At 43.9% G+C, this 22402-nt stretch overlaps 2 protein-coding genes across 2 annotated transcripts; one reads left to right on the forward strand and one right to left on the reverse strand.

Annotated features, from left to right (window-relative positions):
• Positions 1-6415: 6415 nt before the first annotated feature.
• On the forward strand, positions 6416-19888 carry fabp10a (fatty acid binding protein 10a, liver basic). Its single transcript, XM_068011746.1, has 4 exons — positions 6416-6549; positions 17650-17822; positions 18216-18305; positions 19786-19888. Exons 1-4 carry the CDS (start codon positions 6483-6485, stop codon positions 19834-19836), a joined length of 381 nt encoding a protein of 126 aa, XP_067867847.1. The 5' UTR covers positions 6416-6482; the 3' UTR covers positions 19837-19888.
• Positions 19889-21257: 1369 nt separating this feature from the next.
• LOC137347052 (gap junction beta-2 protein-like) lies at positions 21258-21980 on the reverse strand. Its single transcript, XM_068011059.1, has one exon. It carries the CDS (start codon positions 21924-21926, stop codon positions 21258-21260), a length of 669 nt encoding a protein of 222 aa, XP_067867160.1. The 5' UTR covers positions 21927-21980.
• Between the last annotated feature and the right edge of the window lie 422 nt (positions 21981-22402).

Below are 22402 nucleotides of genomic sequence, written 5' to 3' on the forward strand. Positions count from 1 at the left end.
AAAGGCACAACATTAGCTATCCTCCAGTCTTCCAGTACTTCATCCCTGGCTAACGATGATACAAAAATCTCTGCCAGGGCCCCAGCAATCTCCTCCCTTGCTTCCCATAGCATCCTAGGATGCACCTGGTCAGGCCCTGGGGATTTATCCACCATAATGCGCTTCAAAACCTCCAACACCTCCTCCTTTGTAATGTTGATATGCTCCAGGATATCGCTGTTCCCTCCCTTGAACTCATTAACTTCCGTGACCTTCTCCACGGTAAATACAGACAAGAAGTATTCATTTAAGACCTTGTCCATTTCCTGTGGCGCCACACATAGATTATCACACTGACCCTTAAGGAGACCTACTCTCTCCCTAGCTACCCTTTTACTCTTAATATACATAGAATCTTTTACGATTCTCCTTTATCTTATCTGCCAGGGAAATCTCATGGCCCCTTTTCACCCTCCTAATTTCCTTCTTAAGTGTACTCCTACATCCCCTATACTCCTCGAGGGACTCGCTTGATCACAGCTGTCTATACCTGACATATGCCTCCTTCTTTGTCCTGACCAGACCCTCAATATTCCTTGTCAACCAAGGTTCCCTAAACTTGCCAGCCTTGCCCTTCCATCTAACAGGAACATGCTGGTCCTGAACTCTTCCTATCTCACTTTTAAAAGCCTCCCACTTGCCAGACGTCCCTTTACCTGTAAACAGCCTCTCCCATTCAACTTTTGAGAATTCCTGTCTGATGCCATCGAAATTGGCCTTCCCCCAATTTAGGACTTCAACCTGAGGACCAGTCCTATCCTTTTCCATAACTATCTTGAAGCTAATAGCGTTATGGTCACTGGTCCCAAAGTGCTTCCTCACTGACACATCAACCACCTGCCCATCCTCATTTCCTAACAGGAGGTCGAGCGTAGCCCCTTCTCCAGTAGGGCCATTCACATACTGCTTCAGAAAACTATCCTGGACACACTTAACAAATTCTTTCCCATCTGATCCTTAGCACTAAGGCAGTCCCAGTCAATATTAGGGAAGTTGAAATCACCTACTATTCCAATCCTATAATTTCTGCACCTATCTGTGATTTCCCTACATATATGCTCCTCCAATTCCCTCTGACTATTGGGGGGCCTATAGTATAATCCCATCAAAGGGATCACCCCTTTCTTATTTCTAAGCTCTACCCACATGGCCTTGCTGGGCGTTTCCCCCTGGATATCCTCTCTAAGTACTGCTGTGATGTCCTCCCTAATCAATAGTGCAACTCCCCCTCCTCTTTTACCTCCACCTCTGTCACGCCGGAAGCATTGGTACCCCGGAACATTGAGCTGCCAGTCCTGCCCATCCCTCAACCACGTTTCCGTAATAGCTATAATATCACAATCCCATGTACCAATCCATGCTCTGAGTTCATCTGCCTTACCTGTAAGGCTTCTTGCATTAAAGTAAATGCAGTTTAGCCTACCAGACCTTCCACGCTCCCTGTCCTGGCCCTGGACTTGCTTGCTTTAACCTCTACATTTGCCTCAACTATCTCATCGGAGAGACTACTACTTTGGGTCCCACCCCCCTGCAAGACTAGTTTAAACCCTCCTGAGTATTACTAGCAAACATCCCCGCAAGGATATTGGTCCCCTTCCAGTTCAGATGCAACCCGTTAATAGTGAAGACCAATGCAAGATATCTGTTCAATTCATCTGCCATCTCCTTATTATCTATCATTAATTCATTAATTCCCCAGAATCACTTTCTGCAGGACCAGAGCTCACTTTGTTAACACTTTTCCTTCTTAAATATCTATAAAAACTCTTACTATCTGTCTTTATATTTCTAGTTAGCTTTCTCTCGTACTCTAATTTACCTTCCTTATCAATCTTTTAGTCATTCTTTGCTCTTTTTTATATTCTGTCCAATCTTCTGACCTGCCTCCCATCTTTGCTCAATTATAGGCTTTTTTTAAAGTTTGATACTATCTTTAACTGTTTTAGTTAACCACGGATGGTGGGTCCCACCCTTGGAATTTTTCTTTCTTGATGAAATGTATCTATTCTGTGTATTTTGAAATATCCCCTTAAATGTCTGCCACTGCATCTCTATTGACATATCCCTTAACCTCATTTGCTTGTTCACTTTAGCAACTATCAAATGCTAATAACACATAGTGCAATTTCAACTTAAAGTACATTTCTCCAGTCCCAAAAGGCAATTCATAGATAGAAACATAGAAAATAGGAGCAGGAGTAGGCCATTCAGCCCTTCGAGCCTGCTCCGCCATTCATTATGATCACGGCTGATCATCCAACTCAGTAACCTGTTCCTGCCCCATATCCTTTGATCCCTTTAAACCCAAGAGCTACATCTAACTCCTTCTTGAAAACATACAATGTTTTGGCCTCAACTGCTTTCTGTGGTAGCGAATTCCACAGGTTCACCACTCTCTGGGTGAAGAAATTTCTCCTCATCTCAGTCCTGAATGGTTTACCCCATATCCTTAGGCCATGACCCCTAGTACTGGACTCCCCCACCATCAGGAACATCCTTCCTGCATCTACCCTGTCAAGTCCTGTTAGAATTTTATAGGTTTCTATGAGATCCCCCCTCACTCTTCTGAACTCCAGTGAATATAATCCTAACCGACTCAGTCTCTCCTCATACGTTAGTCCCGCCATCCCAGGAATCAGTCTGGTAAACCTTTGCTGCACTCCCTCTATAGCAAGAACATCCTTCCTCAGATAAGGAGACCAAAACTGCACACAATATTCCAGGTGTGGCCTCACCAAGGCCCTGTATAATTGCAGCAAGACATCCCTGCTCCTGTACTCGAATCCTCTTGCTATGAAGGCCAACATACCATTTGCCTTTTTTACTGCCTGTTGGACCTGCATGCTTACCTTCAGCGACTGGTGTACGAGAACACCCAGGTCTCGCTGCATATTCCCCTCTCTCAGTTTATAGCCGTTCAGGTAATAATCTGCCTTCCTGTTTTTGCTACCAAAGTGGATAACCTCACATTTATCCACATTATACTGCATCTGCCATGCATTTGCCCACTCACTCAACTTGTCCAAATCACCCTGAAGCCTCTCTGCAACCTCCTCACAACTCATCCTCCCACCCAGTTTTGAGTCATCTGCAAATTTGGAGATATTACATTTAGTTCCCTCATCTAAATCATTAATATATCTGGTGAATAGCTGGGGTCCTAGCACCGATCCCTGCGGTACCCCACTCGTCACTGCCTGCCATTTGAAAAAAGACCCATTTATCCCTACTGTTTGTTTCCTGTCTGCCAACCAATTTTCTATCCATCGCAATACACTACCCCCAATCCCATGCGCTTTAATTTTACATGCTAATCTCTTATGTGGGCCTTTGTCGAAAGCCTTCTGAAGTCCAAATAAACCACATCCACTGACTCTCCCTCATCAACTCTACTAGTTACATCCTCGAAGAATTCTAGTAAATTTGTCAAGCATGATTTCGCTTTCGTAAATCCATGCTGACTCTGTCCGATTCTACCACTGCTCTCCAAGTGCTCTGCTATAAAATCTTTGATAATGGACTCTAGAATTTTCCCCACTACCGATGTCAGATTGACTAGTCTATAATTCCCTGCTTTCTCTCTACCTCCATTTTTAAATAGTGGGGTTACATTAGCTACCTTCCAATCTGTAGGAACTGTTCCAGGGTCTATAGAATCTTGGAAGATGACCACCAATGCATCCACTATTTCTAAGGCCACTTCCTTAAGTACTCTGGGATGCAGACCATCAGGCCCTGGGAATTTATCGGCCTTCAATCCCATCAATTTCCCCAACACCATTTCTCTACTCATTCTGATTTCCTTCAGTTCCTCTCTCTCACTAAACCCTGTGTTCCCCAACATTTCTGGTATGATATTTGTATCCTCCTTTGTGAAGACAGAACCAAAGTATACATTTAGTTGGTCAGTCATTTCTTTGTTCCCCATAATAAATTCCCCTGTTTCTGACTGTAAGGGACCTACATTTGTCTTCACCAATCTTTTTCTCTTCACATACCTATAGAAACTTTTACGGTCAGTTTTTATGTTCCCCGCAAGCTTGCTCTCGTACTCTATTTTCCCCTTCTTAATCAATCCCTTGGTCCCCCTTTGCTGAATTCTAAATTGCTCCCAATTCTCAGGTCTGTTGTTTTTTCTGGCGAATTTATATGCCTCTTCCTTGGATCGAATGCTATCTCTAATTTCCCTTGTAAGCCATGGTTTGGCTAGCTTCCCTGTTTTACTTTTGTGCCAGACAGGAATAAACAATTGCTGCAGTTCATCAATGCGCTCTTTGAATGTTTGCCATTGCTTTTCCACCATCATCCTTTAAAGTAACGTTTCCCAATCTATCATAGCCAACTCGCGCCTTATACATTCGTAGTTTCCTTTACTAAGAATCAGGACCCTAGTCTCAGAATCAGCTACGTCACTCTCTATCTTGATGAAGAATTCTATCATATTATGGTCGCTCATCCCCAAGGGGTCTTGCACCACTAGATTGTCAATTATTCCTCTCTCATTACACAATACCCAGTCTAGGATGGCCTGTTCTCTGGTTGGTTCCTCAACGTATTGGTCTAGAAAACCATCCTGTATACACTCCATGTATTCCTCCTCTCTGGTATTGTGACTAATTTGATTTGCCCAATCTATATGCAGATTAAATTCACCCATTATTGCAGATGTTCCTTTATCGCATGCATCTCTAATTTCCTGTTTAATGCCGTTCCCAACATCACCACTACAGTTTGGGGGGGGTCTATATACAACCCCCACTAACATTTTTTGCCCCTTAGTGTTTCTCAGCTCTACCCATACAGATTCCACATCGTCAGAGCTAATATCTTTCCTCACTATTGCGTTAATTTCCTCTTTAACCAGCAATGCAACTCCACTGCCTTTTGCTTTTTTTCTGTCCTTCCTAAATACTGAATACCCCTGGATGTTCATTTCCCATCCCTGGTCACCTTGCAGCCAGGTCTCCGTAATCCCAACTATATCATACCCGTTTACATCTATTTGCGCGATTAATTCATCCACTTTATTGCGAATGCTCCGCGTGTTATCCTGAGATCACTACCTTTGAGGTCCTACTTTTCAACTTACTTCCTAACTCCCTATATTCTGCTTTTAGGACCTCATCCTTTTTTTTACCTATGTCGTTTGTACCAATGTGTACCATGAACATTGGCTGTTCACCCTCCCCCTTCAGAATGTCCTGTAACCGCTCTGAGACATTCTTGACCCTAGCACCAGGGAGGCAAAACACACCATCCTGGAGTAAAAGCAAAATACTGCAGATGCTGGAAATCTGAAATAAAAACAAGAAATGCTGGAAATACTCAGCAGGTCTGGCAGCATCTGTGGAGAGGGAAGCAGAGTTAACGTTTCAGGTCAGTGACCCTTCTTTAGTACCCCAAGTTCTAAAAAAGGGTCACTGACCTGAAACATTAACTCTGCTTCTCTCTGGACAGATACTGCCAGACCTGCTGAGTATTTCCAGCATTTCTTGTGTTTATACCATCCTGGAGTCTCTTTTGCGGCCAAAGAAATGCCTATCTTTTCCCCTTACAATTGAATCCCCTATAACTATTGCATTCCTACACTTTTTACTCCTCCCCTGTGCAGCAAAGCCAACCGTGGTGCAACGAATTGGGCTGTTGCTGCTTTCCCCTGAGAGGCCGTTCCCCCCCAACAGTATCCAAAGCAGTATATCTGTTTTGCAGGGGAATAGCCACAGGAGATTCCTGCACTGCCTGCCTAGTCCTCTTGCTCTGCTTGGTGGTCACTCATTCCCTTCCTGCCTGTGGGGTCTGAGCCTGCGGTGTGACCACCTCTATACGTGCTATCCATGATACTTACCGCCTCGCGGATGCTCCACAGTGTCCCCAGCTGCCGCTGCAGCTCCGAAACCTGGGCTTCCAGGAGCTGCAGTTGGAGACGCTTCCTGCGCACATACTGGTCCCGGGCACTGGAATTGTTCCCAGCTTCCCACATAGAGCACGAGGAGCACACCACGAGGAGCATACCAATGCTTTTTGTTAGAAGGTTATATATAGATTTTTTGAAAGTCTTTGAAAAACTGATATTTCAGTTTAAAACAAAAGAAATTACACTATGTGGAATGCAGGATATTATCTAATTCGAATCTTATACTCCTAGAAAAAGAACTTTGACCTTGAAAGAAAAGTGAGCAATTTAAATGGCATTGAATGTATAATAATGAACGTTAGGTTACCTACATCGAGAACAATTTTTTTGTTTGCTCACGACAGGCTCACCTCTGAGTTATTACTTTTCAGTTAATGATTAGACCAGTTATGCAGCCAAATTATTAACAAATCTGAATCTACCAATATGTACTCTCTAATATAAATACTGGTCAAAAAAAGCCAGACACTACTTTAATAAACCTTTTCCCTCATCGCCTGCAGCCAAGTCGAAAGTTGCAGCTGGAAAAATGGCATTCTCTGGAACATGGCGGGTCTACTCTCAAGAAAACATTGAAGATTTTATGCGAGCTCTCTGTAAGTTAGAGTAACAACTGTGAGTAATGACGAAACAACAGGGCCACAATTGGTGATCTGGTCCCAAGTTGCGTTCAAAATTGTGCTAGTTTCCTGAAGTGTTTTTTTTTGCATATTGCCAAACATAAAATCAACGTAATTGGGCAAACTATTAGAAAGTAATTTTTTTTTAAAATGCCTTTAAAAATATTCCTTGATGTATTTAAGAGTGGTAACCAGGTGCAGTTTTATTAACGTAGCTGAAAATGGGTTTATCAGCAAGAATAAGCATTTTTAATAATAGTTTCCAATCCACCGCCTCGAAGTAACCCAATTTTAAACTCTGAAAATGACTTTAAAAAACTATACAGAATTTTTTACCAGTCACATTGGTGTACAGTAGTCAGTTTCTTAGTTAGTTAAACAAATAAAAGCTTTTAATATTTAAAGGTGCCTATTCATTTCCTTCTGGGTCCTGGCTCTGCGCATGTGGCGCAATTTTTAATCAGCAGGAGCTTAATTAACCTGGAATCCCATTCACTGCCCAATTAGCAAAGATGGACATGGGAAGGAGGGGGGACTAAGGCTGCAACGGGCCCGATTTAAAGGGGTGGGCCACAGGCATTGCTGAGGCTGCCGTTCGTCCAAAAAATGGAAACACAATCTGAGCAGAAGGCAGTGGGCAGGGTGGGCTCCCAGGATGGGCAGACCACTCCCCCACCCCTCAACATGATCCCATTTTGCTGTTGACTCACTGGAGATGCTGCTGGAGGCGGTGACTGTGCACAGAAGCATTCTCTTCCCTGCCAGCAGCAACAGAAGGCTGGCAAGACTCACCAAGAGGGTAAGGCTGGACATGGAAGCAGCAGAGGAGTGGTGAGGAAGAACTGGGTGCAGTGCCAGAAACACTTCAATGACCTGCTTACATCTGGCAAGGTAAGTGCCAAGAGAGTCCCAGATGGTATGCCTCCTGGTCAGCAGTCACCAGAGTGCAAAAGAGAGGGGGATTCTGAGGGTGAATAGAGTTCTCCTCACCATGTGAGAGGAGTGTGCTCAGATGCCTGGCTGATCCATAGATATAGGTCAGAACCCTAGTGCCGCTGGTCAGGAGGCTGGAGTGCAGATGGTAATATCGCCTGCGAATGAGAAGCTGCAATTGGAGATGGATGGAGGGCGGGATTGTCCAAACAGCATCATTCTTCATTTTGCAGGCCAAAAGGGAGTTGAACACTCGGGAGAACGAGAGGGCATGCCTGGACAGTGGGGTGTCTCCCCTCGCGGTACTGGCACAATTCAAGGAGCAGGCCCTTGATGCGGCCAGAGTGTCTAGCCACAGGGACACTAGGGAGGGAGAAGCAGGAGTCTGCCGCAGACTGAGTGAAAAGATCTCAACATCTCCATGTTCAGGAGATGCATGGCAATGCTCCCGGTGCCACTAGGTGTCAATGCATAAGCTGAAATCTCATTACTTTAAGCAACAGAAGCATCTGTTAACTGTCCTGATCTCTCATTACCATCTTCTCCAATGTCTCTCACAGGGCCAGCTTCAGAGCAGCAGGAGTTTACGCCCAGAAAACAAGTTCCTGTGGAGTCAGAGGAGGAAGAGACCTCGGAGTCTGCACCATCACATCTTACCATTGCACTTTCCACCAGCGCAGACACTAACACCTCGGTGGGTCCTCAAGTGTTATTAGAGAAGTTGGCACAGGATGAAGCAGATGTCACTTCAGAGCAGGAGGATTGGGGAGAGGCAGAGTCAGCTATTGACAGTCCCCCATGGACAATCGAAAACAGGCGGAGCCCTGCTCCGTATTGCCTCAGGATTCACAAAGGGGCCGGCTCTACCTGGAGAACCACTGCGTGATGTGCCCACATGTCTGAGACTCTGCGGAGCTATGGGCTGAGAATGGAGGAGTCCATTCATCTCATGTGCTTCACAATGTCTCAGTGCTTTGAGCACATGAGCTCCTCCCTTGAATGAGAGACCAACCTCTTGGAGAGCCATATGCAGCATAAGGCAGAATGGATGCAGGAACAGTGTACTGACATGCACAGGATGCATGCTGCAGACAGAAGCATTGACCAGTCAGTGGCACTAATGGCACAGAGAAGCATGGAGTGGATGCCAGCTGCACCCCCAGCTGGTGGTCACCTCCAGTGATCAATGGTGCCATGGAAGTGTTGAGAAGACAACAGATTGTGATGAGGGGGCACCCCTCATGGGGCTCCGTCATCATCCTCTTCCCCCATGGCCGCTCTGACAGATGAAGCATCTATAGAGTCACACCCTGTGACAGAGGCTGCCCCTGCAGTGATGTCGCTGCAGCAGCCTTTGAAGGTGTCCCCCACCACACCTCCATGATGAAGACATCCACCATGGGCATCTCAGTCCCAGACAGGCACAAGTGAACAGACTACCTCTACCTCATCTTCAACCATAGGGGGAGAACATCATAGGAGTGGCCATCATCGGAGGCCACCATGTCAGTAGTGTCACTCTGTGGGTCACTTGGGTGTTTATGATGTAAATAATAGTTAACTGTTAAGCAATACATTGCTGGGAAATTTGTAAATTGAAGGCTGACTTGTGCATTTCCATTTCATGTTGGTGAAATGCAGGAGAATGGGCAGTGAAAGTTAGCAGAGTAATGGAATGTGCTTGTGAAGATTATGTTAGGTGCAGACTCTGGAGCCTTCCTGCCCCTCCTTCCTTGCCCCTTTGCCCCTACTGCCCAGGGGTCTGCCTCTGCTCCAGCAGATGCTGCTCCTCATCACTGGGCAGACCAAGCTCGGAGAAGTTTGATTCCATTTCCTCTATGCCCTTCCTTCATTGGCATTGGACTGTGGAATCTTCCTGAAACCCCCCACCCCCACGTCCCCCCCTGCATCCCAATGCCACCACTCCCATCAACCTCCCCAACTGTCTCAAAAAGCCCTTGTCATGAGTGCAGATATGTTGGAATTTCTCCTCATTGAGCACAGCTGTTTGCCTACCAGTGATGGCTATCTCTCAGCCTTCTCCTTCTATGCTGCCCCTTGTCTCTGTCCCATCATTCAAGATCACTCCCCACCAGGCCACCACCTCCTCCTCTCTGTCGTGCTTTGGACGGTGCATCAAAACTGCCCCTTCAAATCAAAATCCAAATTTTTCCCTTAAACAAGCTGCCAACAAGCCCATTGATCTGCTTAATTGGCCAATTACACAAAGTGGGCGGTGCCTCTTCCAGCTCCCATCGGCATCATTCAAAATCTGAGTGGGCTGGTTTTGCGTTGGGAAAGCTGCACACCGACCTGAGGGGTGGGTTTAAGTGACTGCCCAGCCCCATTCCCAACCTCATTGATGATTTGAAATCCTGCCCAATTAGTGGAACCATGGTAATTAATTCCATCTGGGGGCGTGTCAATTTTGTGGACTGGGCTAACTTCTAGTGCTGTGCTTTTAAAAGTAGTGTGAAAGGTTGTGGAAACCTGATTGGAGCTGAATGTAGTTTGCGCTTGAAATTCCTCAATCTTTTGCATTGCTTTTGGCCAAATTGCAAAGGATCTAGCGGAAACTCCAGGCCTGGATTTCAGAATATTTGTGTCATTGCTTGCAAGTTCCACTTTTGAGTTACTGTTGCCAGAATGAAAATTGTTGGGCATGTCAGAAGCTCAGAGAATTGTCTCCCTGACTGTTAATATTTAATCATAGACAGTGGGGCAGCTACTGCTCTATGATAAGCCTCAGAGTCACTGGGAGAGGATAATTGACTGGAGTTCTTGCTCCTCATCATGTGTTTGTGGCCCCTACTGGAAAGTATGCATGAGTAGTTATCAGAAGCATTGGGGCAATTCTCACTATCCACATTTACTTTCTAAGCTCCCTGATCCTGGCAGCAGAATCATAAACCCAGAAAAAACTGAGTTTCTTTCCTGGATTTTTAACAATCAGTGGGTTCAGGTATTATAGGCCACATGGGGCAGAATGAAACCAGGCCGATATTAATGGCCGGATCTCCTTGAAATTCCACAAGCTGCTTTCCCGCCAATTCCAGGCAAGAAACAACAGAAAGTTATGTTACCCCAACAGCATGTAAGTGGAGAGATCGGTTGTCAGGACATCCTGACATCCCCCAGAGGGCGGGATGTGATTCTGGCGGAGGCACCTAAGCTTTTATTGGGATCCTCCTGGCCCCACAAGGAAAGTAAGAAAATACTTAAAAATGTACATTTTTGGGCTTCTACTGGCCCCGATCATCCTCAATGCTGGGTCAGCCTGACAGGAAACTCACTGCCACTTCCCCTGAATGCCGCCCAGTGATAATATCATTGATAACCCATCATGCTTGTTAGAATGGACCAGGGAAAATGGGAAACTGGCAGCTTCTGGCAGCATCAAGCTGGGTAAATGGATGATTTTAACTGGCCACCTGCCTGTTTCCACATGAGTCTATTGTCAGTGTACGAACATACGAACGTATGAATTAGGAGCAGGAGTAGGCCACTCGGCCCCTTGAGTCTGCTCCACCATTCAATAAGTTGATGGCTGAACTGATTACTCCACATTTCCACCTACCCCCCATAACCTTTCACCCCCTTGCTTATCAAGAATCTATCTACCTCTGCCTTAAACATATTCAAGACTCTGCTTCCACCGCCTTTTGAGGAAGAGAATTCCAAAGATTCACGACCTTCTGAGAGAAATAAATTCTCCTCATCTCTATCTTAAATGGGCGACCCCTTATTTTTAAACAGTGACCCCTAGTTCTAGATTCTCCCACAAGGGGAAACATCCTTTCCACATCCACCCTGTCAAGATCCCTCAGGATCTTATATGTTTCAATCAAGTCGCCTCTTACGCTTCCAAATTCCAGTGGGTACAAGCCTAGCCTGTCCAATTTTTCCTTGTAAGACAGCCCATCCATTCCAGGTATCAGTCTAGTAAACCTTCTCTATCCTGCCTCCAACGCATTTACATCCTTCCTTAAATAAGAAGACCAGTATTGTACACAGTACTCCAGATGTAATCTCACTAATGCCCTGTATAGCTGAAGCATAACCTCCCTACTTTTGTATTCAATCCCCCTCACGATAAACGATAACATTCTATTAGCTTTCCTAATTGCGTGCTGTACCTGCCTATTAACCTTTTACGATTCATGCTCTAGGACACCCAGATCCCTCTGCATCTCAATGCTCTGCAATCTCTCACCATTTAGATAATATGCCTCTTTGTGATTCTTCCTGCCAAAATGGACAACTTCACTTTTTTCCCACATGATACTTCATCTGCCAGATTTTTGCCCACTTACTTAACCTATCTACATCCCTTTGTAGCCTCCTTATGTCCTCTTCACAACCTACTTTCCTACCTATCTTTGTGTCATCAGCAAATTTAGCTCTCATACCTTTGGTCCGTTCATCTAAGTCATCATTATAAATTGTAAAAAGTTGAGGCCTCAGCACAGATCCCTGTGGCACACCACTCGTTACATCTTGCCAACCAGAAAATGATCCATTTATGCCTATTCTCTGCTTCCTGTTAGCTAGCCAATCTTCTATCCATGCCAATATGTTATCCCCTCACCATGAGCTTTTATTTTTTGCAATAACCTTTGATGTGGCACCTTATCAAATTCCTTCTGGAAATCTAAGTACAATACATTCCCCTTCATCCACAGCACATGTAATTCCCTCAAAGAACTCCAATAAATTGGTTAAACATGATTTCCCTTTAACAAAACCATGTTGACTCTGCCTGATTACCTTGAATTTTTCTAAGTGCCCTTCTAGAACGTCTTTAACACTAGCTTCTAACATTTTCCCTAAGACAGATGTTCAGCTAACTGGCCTGTAGTTTCCTGCTTTCTGTCTCCCTCCCTGTTTGAATAAAGGAGTTACATTTGCTATTTTCCAGTCTAGCGGAACCTTCCCTGAATCTTGAGAATTTTGGAAAATAAATCTACGCATCAACTATCTCACCAGCCACTTCTTTTAAGACCCGAGGATGAAGTCCATCAGGACCCGGGGACTTGTCAGCCCACAGCTCCAACACTTTGTTCAGTAACACTTCCCTGGTGATTGTAATTTTTTTGAGTTCCTCCCTTCCTTCCATTTCCTGACTTACAACAAATTCTGGGAGGTTACTTGTATCGTCTATAATGAAAACCGATGCAAAATACCTGTTCAATTCATGTGCCATCTCCTTATTATCCATTAATTCCCCAGCCAGAGAACCAGATTCAGCAGAGTTAACAGTAGCAGCTGTCTCAGTGGAAACTGAATGAAAACAAGGCTGGTATAAAAGCTGATTTTTGGCACGAAACTTGTGTTATTGCCGCCAGCTCCCAACTCATGTACTTCATACAGCAAGCAACAATCCTCGAGTAAACTAGTCGGATTCACTAAGGCTGATAGCTGGGAAGACTAAAGAGGATCGTCAACCTCAGTCTCCAAACCACTGATGCACTTGCCTAAAGCCGTTCTTAAGATTTTAAGCTCACATATTTATAGCACATCAGAGGTGAGCAGTTTGCAATCTGCCTCAGTGTGAATAAATGGGGCACAAGCTTCCTTTAGTTTAAATTTGAAGTTCATAATCTCTTTCCAATGATAATATGGAAAGACATCTAGGCTTACATTAAGGCACAAAAACATTGTCATTGAGCTAGAAGTTGGAAGTTTATTCAGTCCAGCCAGACTTAATTGCAATGGCATCAGATGTGCTTGGTTCAAACTGACTGACACTACGTGCATATATACATGTATATGCATTGCATCTGTTTTTTTTATTTGCTCAAGGGGTGTGGCCATCGCTGGAAAGGCCAGCATTTATTGCCCATCCCTAATTTTCCTTGAGAAGATGGTGGTGAGCTGCTTCCTTGAACCGCTGCAGTTCATGTGGTGAAGGTACACCTACAGTGCTGTTAGCAAGGGAGTTCCAGGACTTTGACCCAATGATAATGCCGGAACAATGACATATTTCCAAATCAGGATGCTGTGTGACTTGGAGGGGAACTTGCAAGTGGTGGTGTTTGTTACGTATTCACTGGTTTGCTGGATATTTTATATATCTGATTTATCTCAAAGTAATGCAGAGATGGCACTCGTTCTAAATCAACAACAGGTTTATTTACAGTACTTTAAAATATCTCAGCACTTACAAGATTTCTACACATTGTCTCTACTAGAACTCAGGTCTCTTTATACCAGAACTTTCTTGTATAGTTTCAGTTCCTTAACTTTTAAGCTTCACCCACAGACTTAAGCAATTAAGCACAGTGAACATTGATGAGTAAACAGATGAACACAATCAAGCACAGATCAATTAAACCATTGAACAGTACCGTGTTCCCAGGCATCTGCTTCCCTTGTTCTTCTAGGTGGTAGCGTCATGGGCTTGGAAGGTGCTGTTGAAGAAGCCTTGGTGAGTTGCTGCAGTGCATCTTGTAGTTGGTACACACTGCAGTCATGGTATTGTACGTATTGTGTGTTGTATATTTGTGCCAGCGATCGCCAGAGCTGGCGGGCAGCCATAAAGGCGGGGCTAAAGTGTGGCGAGTCGAAGAGACTTAGCAGTTGGCAGGAAAAAAGACAGAAGCGCAAGGAGAGAGCCAACTGCGAAACAGCCCTGACAACCAATTTTACCTGCAGCACCTGTGGAAGAGTCTGTCACTCTAGTATTGGCCTTTATAGCCACTCCAGGCGCTGCTCCACAAATCACTGACCACCTCCAGGCAGTTACCCATTGTCTCCCAAGACAAGGAGGCCAAAGAAGAAGATTTATGTATGTTGACGATCAATATTACCAACAAACTCAATGATTGACAAGATCCTCGGTTGCACCGGCACAATTCATTTCTGACACTATAAGAATATAAATTGGCCCTACTGAAGCTTTATTTTTCCAAAGGATTTTCACAACTCACAAGCTAGAATGAGTATTGAATACTTGAACAGTTTAAATATCCGTAGGTAATTTGGCATTCTTGTGTCTGTCCTGATGAGTGCAATATGAAAAGCTTTGATAGCATGTCTCTTTTTTTCAGTAATACCATAGGTAATTTTTGGGGAACTGTTCTTTCATATCTGTATACACCCATAAATGTACACATAGATTTTAATTTTTCTTAGAGTTACAATCCATGTCCTTCATTCTTACTGTACAACTTAACATCCAGCACTGTAGTTGATCCTGGGAGACATTAACTTTCTCCATTTATCAGCCAATGTTCTTAAAATTGATGGTTCCTCTCCATTAATTTGTCCTAATAGACTTTTATATATTAAAATTAAGAAAGACAATAGGTGGGTTATTTAATCAATATGGGGGGATGAGTCGGTGTGGGGAATTGGAGTCCTCATCCACCCCAGTGCATATGCAGCAGGGGTAAATATGCTGAAGTCAACTTTAGCACTCTTAACAGCACCCAAGCAGAGATTAGGAACATTGAAACAGCAAGAGGTCATTTAGCCCCTCGAGCCTCTCTGCCATTCAATGACATCATGGCTGAACTGTAGCCTAACTCCATATAACCACCATTGCCCTAGATCCCTTAATATCCCTGGTAACAGAAATCTAACAATCGCAGACTTTACAATTAACAATTAACCCAGCATCAACTACCATTTGTGGAAGAGAGTTCCAAATTTCTACCACCCTTTGTGTGTACAAGTGTTTCCTAATTTTACTCCTGGAAGGCCTAGCTATAACTTTTAGACCATGTCCCCTACTCCTAGACTCCTCAACCAGTGGAAATAGTTTCTATCTACTCTCTCAGTTCCCCTTAACTTCTTGAAAACTTTGATCAGATAACTATTAACCTTCTAAATTCCAGGGAATAAGTTGTGTAATCCCTCTTTGTCAGTTAAGCCTTGGAGTTCAGTATCATTCGAGTAAATGTGCTTCCTCCAAGGTCAATAAATACTTCCTAACTAACAGGAAACAGGGGCTGGATTTTGTGCTGGCGGTGGGGCTCCCGGTGCCGGCCAAAAAGGCGGGGGGATTCCCCCACCCCCGCCCCGTGCGTTTTCTCGGCACTCCCGGAGCAATCCTCCAGTCTTTTTGTGTCAAGGTTTTGGGAGGCGGGATCCCCGTCCCTCGGGTCCCTGCCTCTAAGAGCTGCCAGCCAATCAGAGGGCTGGCAGCTCAGCAGTATTGACAGCGCCACTGGGAGTGGTGGCCACTGCCGATACTGCAGAGGCCTCAGACCCAGGCCCAGCGCTGGAAACCCACAGAAGAGGTAGGCGAGCTGGGGTTGCCGGGGTGAGTCTGGAAGGTGCCAACGAGGGGGGTTGGTGGATGGTCTTGCAGTCCAGGGAGAAGGGGTTCCCGGTGGGGGGGGCCCTGAATTTGTTCAGTGGGGGTCCTTTGTTGCCACAAATTGCCTGTGGAGGATGGACCCCTCCACCCCCAGCAAGGCCCACAGGAAGGGCACCTCATTTTACAAGGCATCCTCCCCACGCAGCGGAGGACCCCTCCCAGCAGGAAGAGGTCCCTTATTGTCCTTTAATAGGCCACCTAAGGGCCTCAATTGGTTTCTGGGTGGGAAGGCCATCGTTGGCCTATCCCATTCAAGGAAGATTGCTGGACGACGGGGAGGTGACGGACCCTCCACCTCACCGCCCCCCGCCACCTGTCACAATTCTCTGTTCCCCGCCACCCGCCCCGCCTCCAATCCCACCTTGGGGAGCCTGTAAACTCCAGCCCAGAGATTCGGGATAAATGGAGTCTTTTCCGGTTGGCAAGCTGTAACTAGAGGGGTGCCACAGGGATCAATGCTGAGGCCTCAACTATTACAATCTCTATTAATGACTTGGATGAAGGGGCCGAGTGGATTGTAGCCAATTTGCTGACGATACAAAGTTAGGTGGGAAAGCAAGTTGCGAGGAGGACACAGCGAGCCTGCAAAGAGATACAGATAGGTTAAGTGAGTGGGCAAAATTTGGCAGATGGAATATAATGGGAGAAAATGTGACAAAAGCAGAATATTATTTATTTGCAGAGAGACTGCAGAATGCTGCAGTACAGAGGGATCTGGGTCTCCTTGTACAAGAATCCCAAAAAGTTAGCTTGCAGGGACAGAAAGTAATTAAGAAGGCTGATGGAGTGTTGGCCTTTATTGAAAGGGGGATGAAGTATTAAAGTAGGGAAGTCTTGCTACAGCTGTACAGGGCATTGGTGAGACTGTACCTAGAGTACCGTGTACAGTTTTGGTCTCCTTATTTAAGGAGGGATATACTTGCTTTGGAAGCAGTTCAGAGAAGGTTCACTAGGCTGATTCCTGAGGTGAAGGGATTGTCTTATGAGGAAAGGTTGAGCAAGTTGGGCCTATATTCATTGAAGTTTAGAAGAATGAGAGGTGATCTTATCAAAACATGTAAGATTCTGAGGAGGCTTGACAGGGTAGATGCTGAGAGGATGTTTCTCCTTGTTGGGGAATCTAGAACTAGGAGGCACAGTTTAAAAATAAGGGATCTCCCATTTAAAACAGAGATGAGGAGGAATTTCTTCTCTCAGAGGGTCATTAATCTTTGGAATTCTCTTACCCAGAGAGCAGTGAAGGCTGGCTCATTGAATATATTCACGGCTGAGTTAGACAGATTTTTGATCGAAAAAATTTGAGGGTTATAGGGGGGCCTGCAGGAAAGTGGAGTTAAGGCCACAATCTTATTGAATGGCAGAGCAGGCTCGAGGGGCCGAATGGCCTACTCCTGCTCCTATTTCTTGTGATCTTAGATCTAAGGTGTAGTGCCCAGAACTGAACACAATACTCTTGATATGGTCTTAGCAGAGCTTTGTATAGCTGTAGCATGGCTTCTAACTCCTTGTATTCTAGACCTCCAAATATAAAGGCCAGCATTTCATTAGTTTTCTTGATTGCTTTTTGTACCTGTCCATGACATTTTAATGATCTATGTACCTGGAATGGTTAACTCAGAAAACAATGGCAAGTGTACCCAGCAGAAAAGGACGTAAGAGTACAGAGGTCAGATACCAGCAGGTAAATGGATTATATGTGGTCTCAGCTGATTTGGAAGGCTCAGCCACCCCTACAACCTCCTTAAAAGTGTATTTTGAATGCACCTGTAAAGATTTTCATCCATTTCAGTAACAATAGTTCTATTTGTTCAATGATGCAGCTCTCCCAGAGGACGTAATAAAGGTTGGAAAAGATGTCAAGCCAACCATTGAAATCAAACAAACTGGAGACAACTTTGTTGTCACAACAAAAAATCCACGTCATTCTGTCACGAATCAATTTACCATTGGAAAAGAGGCTGAGATCACTTCCATGGATGGCAAAAAGATAAAGGTATTTTCAGTCCCTTTTTGTTTATAATCCCTTGTGCTGCCTATTTCATATTGTCAGACATGAAGCAGTGCTCCTGTACATTCATAAATTATTTCAAATTCTTGAGCATGGTAGAAAATGCATTTTGGAAATGTTTCCTTATGGCCCATAAGCTGGAAAGTGTAATGTGCACACATACACAGTTTTACATAGCAGAGGTTTGAGTGCAAGTATTTAGTTGATCTATCCCTCAGTATCACCAGGACAGCTCCATTAAATCCATCTATGAGCCTAGATTACAGCTCTCTGGTCTCAATGTGAACAAGATATTTAATTCCCCAGCTTCTTTCTGGGAGGTTGGAAGGCAAAATACCAAGCATTTGTGCACACTTACAATAATTTTGTTTTACACAGTGTACTGTTCAGATGGAAGATGAGAAGCTAATATGCAGGTTGCAAAACTTTGTCCATGTACAGGAAGTGCAGGGGTCTGAAATGATTGAAGTAAGTACAATATTATATAGTTCCTCCAAGTATTCTACATGCAGTGCAGCTTTTGACAAATGCAAATAATAAGCTGCACATCAGTATGAGTTGTAGCCTAACTTCATAAGACAATAGTTATATAAAATCCATCTATAAATGATTTTGGAGTAAATTATAATTGATAAAAGACACTTTACCAACAGCAGCAGAGAGGTTGAGGAGTGTTCTTAAACATAATTGACATTTTCCTATCATTTTTGTCTTTGTGTCAATGTGAACACTGTGTGGCCTCACTAACTGGACAAATAAGTCTGGGTCTATCAGCCCTATCTCCCACTGGGTGCTATGAACCTCACAAACTAATATGTATATGTAATACAAACTCCCTGCTAACAGGAGCAGATGTTTCACATCGAAGTGCTTGGTTCTCATTGAAGATGAGATCAGGCCCAAGGCAGGAAACCTGCGCCTGATGGTCCTTTTAAAAATAAAACTGTCTTCTTTTTAAATTTGACTGTCAGCCAATTGGCCGGATTCTTGCTTCAATAAGCAAATGGTCCCAGAAAATTGAATTTTTATTTACAAACAAAAGTTTGTTAAAATTTTCTTCAAATTCCCCCTCCCTGTGAAATGAGTTTGGTAATCTCAATCAGGTACAAGTTTGCACTAAAATCTAAATTTTCAGAGTTTGGGCCAGGGAGGTATTGGAAAGCCTTGGCATTGCATGCTGCCAGGGAGCAAGCTATGTCACTGCAGCCCAGGGTTGAAAAACCTATCCATAAAATGACTATTTCAGTCAAACAACAACAACTTATATTCATGTAGTGTCTTTAATGTAATAAAACATCCCAAGGCACTTCACAGGAGCATTAGAAAACAAAATATCAATCAGACAGATGATAAGGATGGCTGACGTTACACCAATCTGGTAGTTGGTTTAAAACCCATTGGCCCTGAAATTCCTGCGTAGACATTGAATCGGATCTGGGGTGGTGCAGGACATCTGCCAATCCAGTACAGAAATCCAAGACCCTGTCCAAAATCCCAGGCGCAGGGTGGGTGACTACCTTTTCGAATACAACTAGGACACCCATCTGACTGTGTTGGGTTTGATGGGAAAACATTTGGGATTGTGCAGAATGGGGAAAAAATTATTGGAAAACTAATTTGTTTTGCGCTTTGTGGCAATTCTTAAATAGCTGAAACCAGCCTGATAATTTTAAAAGCCCTCTCTTTACTACACAAGCTGAGCAAATCTAGATACCAGAGGCTCAGAGATGGCCAAGGCATCCGGTTTGCAGAGGGCCCAAATGAGGAAACTGATCATATGGTGCATTTTCCTAATTTATAAAACATTATAATAAGCCAACACCGATCTAATGCATTTTCACTGTCACCTATTGGCTTTATTCTATTTGAAGATGCTATAATATTATGTGCACACGTGATGATATTTTTGCCATTGCGTTGACTCATTTAATTCCTATTTTTTTAACAGAGACTTACTGCAGGCACCACCACCATGATAAGAAAAAGCCAGCGAATTTAACCATAATGGAACTGGTCTCCTGTGACCTATTAAAATAAATGACAGAAATGCTGTTGTTCTTTGTGTGTGCTTGTATTTTGGTTCCCAAAGCATCAATAATAGACTCGGTAAAGTAACCCTAAACTGTACAAAAGATCACTGGGTAAGGTCTCAATCAAAGACATTTGAAATCCTTCTAGCAACTAGTAGCTTCTGAAAACTTGCCCTTTGATGTCTATATGATATAAGTATGTATATATGTATCAGTATCTCTCTTACCGAAATACTTTAGGGGCTAGTTTAACCATAGGATATACCAGAGGGCAGAAGAGACATTATGAAGGCAATGTAATGCCCGCATTGTGACAACCTCCAGTGTGGCCATGGAATGGAAATGTGTGGTAATGATCAGCACCCAACTCCACTTCTCCGCCTGCTGTAACAATCTAGGGCTATTGTTATATTCTTCAACTGCTTGCCTGACATCATAAACTAGATGAGCCAAACGTTTCTCTAGCTTATTGTTGGCAAAGACTTGATTGGCACCCCATCTACCACCTTCAACTTTCACTCCCGCCACCACCGACGGACATTTGCAGCAGTGTGTACCATCTACAAGATGCACTGCAACAACGCACCAAGGCTCCTTCGACAGCACCTTCCAAACCTGCAAACTCGACCACCTAGAAGGACAAGGGCAGCAGATGCATGGGAACACCACCACCTGCAAGTTTCCCTCCAAATCACACACCATCCTGACTTAGAACTATATCGCCGTTCCTTCAGTGTTGCTGGGTCAAAATCCTGGAACTTCCTTCCTAACAGCACTGTGGGTGTACCTACCCCACATGGACTGCAGCAGTTCAAGAAGGCGGCTTTTTTTTATTCATTCAGGGGATGTGGGCGTCATTGGCTATGCCAGCATTTATTGCTGATCCATAATCGCCCTTGAGAAGGTGGTGGTGAGCTTACCACTTCCTTCTCAAGGGCAATTAGGCATGGTCAATAAACGCTGGCATAGCTGGTGATGCGCACATCCCATGAAAGAATTTTTTTTAAATGCCCCGGTCCCAACTTGAAAAGCCGCCAAACACCCACCACTGTGAATAACGCTGAACACTCGATGAGAGGTATATGGAGACATTAGTGGAAGTGTACCCCAGCAAGGAATTCACACATTCAGCAGAGGGAAGAAGGAAGAAAATTAGTGGAGGAAAAAACAGGAAGTGTAATCAAATGGTTTTTGCAATCAATAGTTCCCAAATTCCCAGATTACAATTGCAGAGCTAAATGTGAAGGATGAATTGGATATTTCATGTAACTGTTTTACTGAGGATACAGGCCTGAGTTTACACAAATCACTAAATATTCAGATCTCAGTGGGTCTCCAACAAACTTTGATTGACTGTTGTTTGAAGAAGGAACACCGGCTATTCTTTTTTTTATTGTTTTCCACCGGAGAGAGACTGCTTACACTGAATAACACAGTATCTCACAATCAAATAGCACAGTTCAGCAATATTCAGCAAGATGCATACAGCTGAAGTCACTAACATGAAAACAGTAAAGATTGTTTTCTCAGTTGGCCTAGAAACAAAACAATCCACAATATTAGGACAGGGATATTCACTGCATTTGACAAGTCTAAGCATCTTGTAACCTTCATAAACCCAATAGAATAAGTACATAAAGACAGCTTCAAATAACATTTTGAAGAAAATGCTGACCAAGTAAGTCCGAAGAAGAGGAGCATCGATTTTTGCTTTCTGCAAATCTGCAGACTGATTAAAGACTTTTATATTCTTCTTGCTTTTTTTCCTTTGATATATATGCATACCAATGAGAAATGATGGAATGGACACAAAAAGAAGCTGGAAAACCCACAGCCTAATGTGGGAGATGGGGAAGAAACGGTCGTAGCAAACATTCCTGCAGCCAGGCTGCTGTGTGTTGCACACAAAGTCACTCTGCTCATCTCCCCATACAGTCTCAGCTGCCACCACCAAGACCAGGATACGGAAAATGAAAATGACCGAGAGCCACACTTTCCCCAGCGACGTTGAGTACTTGTTGACCCCATTCAGCAAAGAATGAAGGGAATGCCAATCCATTTTGGATTACCCTAAAAATAAATAGCACCAGTTACCTTACTGCAACTAGGAATCTGATAGGAACATAGGAATTGATAGACAATAAAAACAAAGGCCTCTCTGGTTTGCCTGCTACCAACCAGTTAGTTGCATGATACAAGGATAATGGGGTGTTGACTAATAATAGCAATCAATTTCTATCAATTAGTTTACAATAGCCCCAAACAAGAGGCAAGGAAAACCCCAGTGGCGGAATATTGATCCAAAGTCACCTGTTCTTCCTAACCATGCTGAATATGTCAATGTCATGTCTCAATTTACTCCTATACTGTATCCCCAAAATATCTGCTTCCCAAATTGCTGTAAATTCTGTTATTTAACTATCAATAATAATATAAAATTAAATAAAGTGAACAAAATGGATGCAAAATGGGTGCAGATTTGACATAACTGATCTCCACCCAATTTTCTGACTGATGACGCTCAATTATGTGTAA

This window comes from Heterodontus francisci, chromosome 31 (assembly GCF_036365525.1).
Source record: "Heterodontus francisci isolate sHetFra1 chromosome 31, sHetFra1.hap1, whole genome shotgun sequence".
Lineage (NCBI taxonomy): Eukaryota > Metazoa > Chordata > Chondrichthyes > Heterodontiformes > Heterodontidae > Heterodontus > Heterodontus francisci.

What these genes read in the sequence shown, in the direction of transcription:
- LOC137347052 (XM_068011059.1), bottom strand. Translation starts at nt 21,926, where the DNA reads ATGGATTGGCATTCCCTTCATTCTTTGCTGAATGGGGTCAACAAGTAC.
- fabp10a (XM_068011746.1), top strand. Translation starts at nt 6,483, where the DNA reads ATGGCATTCTCTGGAACATGGCGGGTCTACTCTCAAGAAAACATTGAA. An exon ending in TGGATGGCAAAAAGATAAAG is followed by an intron (nt 17,823 to 18,215) that starts GTATTTTCAGTC and finishes TGTTTTACACAG; the next exon opens with TGTACTGTTCAGATGGAAGA. An exon ending in AGGGGTCTGAAATGATTGAA is followed by an intron (nt 18,306 to 19,785) that starts GTAAGTACAATA and finishes TTTTTTTAACAG; the next exon opens with AGACTTACTGCAGGCACCAC.